The sequence below is a fragment of the Adiantum capillus-veneris genome, chromosome 29, assembly GCF_014529385.1.
Source record: "Adiantum capillus-veneris isolate H3 chromosome 29, ASM1452938v2, whole genome shotgun sequence".
Taxonomy (NCBI): Eukaryota; Viridiplantae; Streptophyta; class Polypodiopsida; order Polypodiales; family Pteridaceae; genus Adiantum; species Adiantum capillus-veneris.
In genome coordinates this window covers 46,689,711-46,696,501 of record NC_140959.1, presented here as the reverse complement: position 1 = coordinate 46,696,501, position 6,791 = coordinate 46,689,711, and the positions used below count along the sequence as shown (strand labels likewise).

At 42.2% G+C, this 6,791-nt stretch overlaps 1 protein-coding gene across 1 annotated transcript; it reads left to right on the top strand.

The window, feature by feature from the left end:
• Positions 1–2,581: 2,581 nt before the first annotated feature.
• Positions 2,582–5,131, top strand: LOC147419142 (peroxidase 12-like). The gene is made up of 4 exons (XM_086506126.1): positions 2,582–3,024; positions 3,684–3,878; positions 4,014–4,182; positions 4,483–5,131. The coding sequence occupies exons 1-4, from the start codon at positions 2,740–2,742 to the stop codon at positions 4,890–4,892; spliced, it is 1,059 nt and encodes a 352-aa protein (XP_086362252.1). The 5' UTR covers positions 2,582–2,739; the 3' UTR covers positions 4,893–5,131.
• Positions 5,132–6,791: the final 1,660 nt, after the last annotated feature.

Here is a 6,791-nt window from a genome sequence, read left to right as displayed (position 1 = left end):
TTGTCTCTACGTAGAACCCACCATTATGCACATTGACATTCTGTTGTGAATCTGAGCAGGTTGTGTTTTTTGCGCGAGCGCCTTCTCTCTCTATGCACATTTGTTAACCATAATGCACAATGCCACACTCTATATCGCATGCCTTCTCTCTCTATGCACATTCGCTTAAGAATTTACCTACATCCATGAGATGGCCCGAGCATGGTCACATGCACGGCGGCAAAGTTGAACACCATGCCCACCAAGAAGAAGGCATGCATCTTGGATACCCATCGTAGAACTTGCGCTCCGGCAAGGCGTGAGCTCCGAGTCCAATTTCTTTGGAGAGAGAGTGAGAGGGGTGTGTGTGTGTGTGTGTGTGTGTGAGTGAGAGAGAGAGAGAGAGAGAGAGAGAGAGAGAGAGAGAGAGAGAGAGATTGAATTGATGAAGTGCAATGAGCCGTAATTTTGTTCCAGCTCCTTCTCTGCATTGCTAGTGAAAACATCAACTGCTTTCCAATCTAATTCAAGCATGTTCTTTATCTCCCTATTATCGACATAAGAGCTCTCTCCTCTGATTCATGAGTCTGCTCTCTCTCTCTCTCTCTCTCTCTCTCTCTCTCTCTCTCTCTCTCTCTCTCTCTCTCCTGTGTGGCCGGCTACAGAGCACACTCGCTGCCCCAGGGTACCCGCCGCTCGGATGTCTCTCTCTCTCTCTCTCTCTCTCTCTCTCTCTCTCTCTCTCTCTCTCTCTCTCTCTCTCTCTCTCTGTTGTGTCACCGGGTTGGCAGGGCACACTCGTCAGACTCCACAGCATGCGACACATGGCCGAGGGAAGAGCCGAAATCCCTTGCCCCATTATACATAGTATAGAAATAGATATAGATATGATGTTGCTTTTCCCAAATTTTCACAGAGGAGCACTCCGACATCTCTCTCTTTGCACCATAAAATCTCAATCACAATCCTCATATCCATAATGGCAAAGCATCAAGAGTCATTCATCATCTTAACCCATTGTGAGCAAGTGACATATTTATTTTGGTCCCATAGATCATATTTGATCGTTGAGGGCGATGATATCATTTTCTCTCTCAGTCTCTCTCTCTTCCTTCCTTTTTATTCCAAATACAAACCTTTATCTGAGAGCAATATTTTTAAAAAAAACATGGAGCAGGGGGAAGGTAATAGCGAGAAACTTTATACTCGTGCATTTATTTACAAATTGCACACTGATGTACATTATACCCTCGAGAGGCAACGGAAAGAAGCTCCCTAACGGGGGAGGAGGAGACACCCAAGAGAACACGGCCCATGAGGCTTGAACCCTCAACTTGGGGGTTACATCACAAAGGTCTCACCAACCAAGCTATGCTTGTGAGAGCGATCTTATTTGAGTGCATACTACCATTAAATTTCACACACAAATTTAACTTAATTATGGAGATTCGTAGTATTTACCATGCACAAAGTTCCACCAAGACAATTAAGTACAATTCGCACCTAAAAATTTACACAAAATTGAAGTTGAGCATGCGTACGTGTGTGTGTGTGTGTGTGTGTGTGTGTGTGTGAGAGAGAGAGAGAGAGAGAGAGGCATAATAAGAAGAAAGAGAGAATAGAAAAGATTCTATTTCTTCTTCTCTCTCCGCCACTCCCCTTTTCCTTCCCAATGAGAGTTTTAAAGAGAGTTAGATAGCTTGTAGTGGCGCGCTAATCGTGGACTATCAGATTCAATAGTTGCTTCGAATTTACTATCGATCCACATTTACAATATGACGTACTCGAATCCCCTACATTTCAACGAACGCATGCGAGCGTAGTGATTAGTGCACATGGCTCGTAGTGGGGAGGTCACAAGTTCAAGACATGGGGTGCGGATTGTCCCGAATTTACAAGCCTACCTGAATTTACTTTTCTCTCCGAATTCACCAATTGTCTTGAATTTACCAATTGTGCATCTGACGGCCCGAATCACCTCAACCGTAGATCCCATTTGAAGATGCCCGTGTGAGATAGTGTGGAGGGTGAAGCAAGGTTAAATGTGATCAAACGTTGAGCACTCAAGTAGGATATGATGATCAGACTCTCAAACTTGCAAAGGGCATCGTGTGGGCCTACACAGAGGGACTCTCCTTGAGTGTCCCAATGCCTTGTCTCACATGTGAGAGAGAGAGAGAGAGAGAGAGAGAGAGAGAGAGGAGAGAAGGTTTTTAGCATCGTAGGAACTATCCGAAGAGACCGCAATGATCTATCCGACAAGTGTCGACAAGTGTTGAACTCAAGACCTGGGTGAGGGAAGAATAGTAAGAGAGAAGGAGTTTCTTTCTTCCGGTCGTAAAAGATTCTCCTTCTTATCTCCCTCTCTCTCTCTCTCCCAAGTTGTGGCACTCTTCTACTTCCATTTTCTTCTTCTTCTCTCCCTCTCTCTCTCTCTCTCTCTCTCTCCCTCCCAAAAAAAAAACACACACACACACACACACACACACACCAAAAAAAAAAAACACATGCTCACCTCTTGCATTGTCCATAGACAGAGTGCCTTTGATCATTTTGATTCTCTAACTCTAATTATTGCGCATAGCACACAATATTATGCGTCCTCATCAACAGCATGAGAGCCCAAAGACTATATAAATCTTAGGCTTGTAACAGGCTATTTGTTAAACTTTAAGTGTTGGGTTCTTTCTCTCTCTCTCACACTCTCACTCTCTCTCTCTCTCACACACACACACACACTGATACACGCACAAGGAACGCATGAAGCTTCTCTTTCTAGCGATGGCTGCTTGCCTAGTAGGGCAAGTGCAGTCTAATATGCTGTCCATGCGTGTTGAAGGTGAGGAAGAAGCCGCTTTCCATTCTGGGAACTCCAACTTCAAAGCCCAAGCACAGCTTGTGGATGGCTTGTCTTGGACCTTCTATCAGGAAAGCTGCCCCCAGCTTGAAAGCATCATCTACAGCACCCTCATGCCCTTCCTGGATGATGACATCACGCAAGCTGCTGGCCTTTTAAGGCTTCATTTCCATGATTGCTTTGTGCAGGTATACACTCGCAATTAATGTCGCGCATTGCAATGTCGCATGTGTGAATTCAATATCTTGTGTCATTTTTGCATGAGAAACAGTGTCAGCAAAAAATCCAGGTTTAAGCAGTGCTTGAAAGAAAACTCTTGAGAAATTTGAAGGTATTTACACTAAATTCTTTGAAAATTTGTGGGTTTTCTTACATGTGAATTTAAAATTCTCAAAATATGTAGGTGAGATTAGTGTATTTTAATTGGCTAAAATTACAATACCCCAGGTTAAATCCAAGCTTGCCTAGAATTGGATAGTTTTGGGGTATTCACTAAGGGTTACCATATGGTATCACGTGAGTGTACAATAGCAGGGTTTTGCGACGCAAAAAGAGCAGATTTTACACAGGGGAATTAGGTATATAGGATAAAATAAGTCAAGTTTTGGTGCACGCCGGTTATCTCTCCCTAGAACTACTAGTGAATCCCCCGCTAGTATAGTGTCCTAGCTTGGAACAGTATGCTAAGCATAGCTCACCTATTATAAGCTAGCAAATTATGGTATGTTGAGCATCTTATCTCTTTCCAAGGGAGTCAATGATACCCCTATTTGAGTTGCTATTTGAGTTTTCAAAGATAAAGAGGTATCTTTATTGAGCCTCTGCCATATGATTCTTGTTTATGTAGGGTTGTGATGCATCAGTGTTGCTTGATGGGTCAACAAGTGGACCAAGCGAGCAAAGCGCCATTCCAAATTTGACATTGCGGCCTGAAGCATTCGAAATCATAAATGCCATCAAGGCCAATGTTGAAGAACTTTGCCCTAACATTGTCTCCTGTGCCGACATCGTTGCTCTAGCAGCTAGGGACTCCGTAGTCAAGGCAAGCATCACATTATCTCCTTAAAACCTCTCTTGCTAGGGTTAATTGTGTGATTAAGATGCTATTTGTTTTCTTGTTTGGTCTTTTGAGAACTTTAACTAGCTCCATTTCAAGGATTTGTTTGAAGATTTGTAGGCAAAGGGGCCATACTATCCCGTTCCGTTGGGTCGAAGAGATAGCCTATTATTTGCAAACACGAGTATAACTCTAGCCAACTTGCCTCCTCCAACTGCAAATGTCACAGGCCTCATGGACATATTTAGCACCAAAGGTTTAGATCTCATCGACCTTGTTGCCCTCTCAGGTAATATTTATCGACCTTTCCATCATAATACATGTTGGTAATTACAGAAGATGTATCCAGGATTGATATTGCATCCATCATTACGAGGTTTACAAACTTCGAAAATTTCCGACCTAGTTGATCACTAAGCATTTTTACTTAGCTTATTTGAGAATTATCACATGATATGTGCATATTATGGTAATGCATTTTACTACCAATTGTGGCAACCTTATAGGGAGACATACCTTGTGTCTTTGCTTTCAACTAATTTGACCCAACATTTTTCACATGACATAATCGATTCTCGCGAATGTATAGGTGGACACACTATCGGACGGGCTCATTGTGCTTCCTTTGCAAGTAGGCTAGATCCACTCGATCCCAACCTAAACACTGACTTGGCTTCTACTCTCACAAGTATATGTCCAACTAGCAACTCGACGAACTTCACCAACATGGATACCGTCACACCAAATCAATTTGATAACAACTATTACAGAGGCCTTTTGCAAGGTTATGGTCTTTTCACGTCGGATTCGGCCCTTGTAGTGGATGCTCGTACCAATGCAACTGTGCAAAGCTTCTATTCCAACAAAATAAGGTTTTTTATGCACTTTGGCTTCTCCATGATCAAGATGGGACAGCTTGAAGTCCTCACTGGAACTGAAGGCGAAATTCGCACCAATTGTTCGGCAATGAATTCGGCATCCTTGCTGACCACCGTCTAAAATACTCATGAACATTTTCCATTTGCATCATTTTGAGTGCATTAGTAGGTCTCACATGGCCTTATTGTGTCCATTATATGAGCTAGGTCTCATCTCTAGTTTACTATGTGGCATATACATGACCTTTGTGATGTTTCCTTTTCAAACTTGCAAGTGTGATCATCTCCATCCAATCATACCGTCTGTCTTTGACATCAATGTACATATCAATGCTTAAGTAAGTTTTACTATGCTCATAAGATGATCAAAATCTCATTAGTGAATGTTTTGACTCTATGTTGAATACATCCTAACCGATTTATTCAGAGAAGAAAATATTTAGGCCAACAGGTATTCTTTTCACACTTGCAATTCTCAATTAGTGCTCTCTCCCTCCCTTCTCTCTCTCTCTCCTACAACGTTAAAATTCTCTTCTTCTCAGGTGTGCGTGTGGGTGGGTGTGTGTGTTGATAAGAAGAGGAAAATGATATAACCTCTCTATCACCCAAGTGTGGTAGATTGGTTATGTCATTTCCCTCTTGAATAATAGGTCTTGAGTTCAACTCTCCTCATCGGATAGATCTCTAAGGTCTCTTAGGATAGTTTCCTCTTCTTTTTGGGTGTGTGTGTGCGCTAATAAGAAGAGGAAATGGTTTAACCTTTTTGTCACCCAAGTGTGGTAGATTGGTTATGCCATTTCCCTCTTGAATAGCCCTCGTCGGATAGATCTTTAACGTCTCTTGGGATAGTTTCCTACGACGTTCAAATCTTCTTCTTCTTCTTCTCTTCTCTCTCTCTCTCTCTCTCTCTCTCTCTCTCTCTCTCACTCACTCACTCACACACACACACACAAAAACAAACAAACAAACAAAATGTCCCGCGTATCATCCTTAAATGTCATACAGGAAGCCAAACTTTAGGTGGTACATCTTTCTTCCAACACATGTATGTATGCATCACGTGCATGTATGTATGTAGGTATTTCTTTTTTGCCAGCACATGAGTATCGAGGGATTATAGTATATCTCTTCAAGTTCCTTGATCCATTGCAAAGGAATATATGGACTATAGTATATCTCTTCAAGTTCCTTGATCATAAGATATCAAAATCTCATTAGTGAATGAGTCCTAACCGATTTATTCAGAGAAGAAATATTTAGGCGAACCGGGATTCTTTTCAAAGCTCACGCTCACAAATCTCAATTACGACTCTCTCTCTCTCTCTCTCTCTCTCTCTCTCTCTCAAAACAAACAAACAAAATGTCCCCTGTACCATACAGCAAGCCAAACTTATACACAAGAAGTGTTGGACAAATTCTCACAATAATTCCCACTTTGCGCCTTACCTCAACATCATGAGCTTTTGTGAGGGAGGTACCGCAAGCCTAGCTAGGTACGATTGGGGGCAGGGGACCGCCTGCCTGATGGGGGGGCCGGGGGTCCCCTGCCCCCAATCGTACCTATCTAGGTATGCGGTGCCTCTCGAGCCGAAGCTCATGATGTTATGCATTGTATGAAAAATATTGAAAAAGCCTCCGTTTCCCTACATGAGAAATTCTAAATCTTCTTGTGATAAGTGGGTGGTACATCTTTCTTCCAGCACATGTATGTACGTATTTCTTTTTGGCCAGTACATGAGTATCGAGGGACTATAGTATATCTCTTCAAGCCCCTTCATCCATTGCAAAGGGATATGGACTCCCAAATATAGCAACACAAGCTCATCTCATTAAAATAGGTGTTGATCTTATCCACCCCCATCCATTTGGTGATTTATGCACACGTAAACCATGAGAATAGCTCACTTTAGACATCCTTCTACCATTTTCTAGGACATCTAAGGAGATTTTTTGTATCTCTAGTACCATCTTTGAGCAATATCAAACTTATCACATTGACTTATATGAAATCTTATGGACG

Excerpts from the sequence above, each read along its gene's own strand:
- LOC147419142 (XM_086506126.1), top strand. The coding sequence starts at position 2,740 with ATGAAGCTTCTCTTTCTAGCGATGGCTGCTTGCCTAGTAGGGCAAGTG. Across the intron at positions 3,879-4,013 it reads CTAGGGACTCCGTAGTCAAG|GCAAAGGGGCCATACTATCC; the intron begins GCAAGCATCACA and ends GAAGATTTGTAG. Across the intron at positions 4,183-4,482 it reads CGACCTTGTTGCCCTCTCAG|GTGGACACACTATCGGACGG; the intron begins GTAATATTTATC and ends GCGAATGTATAG.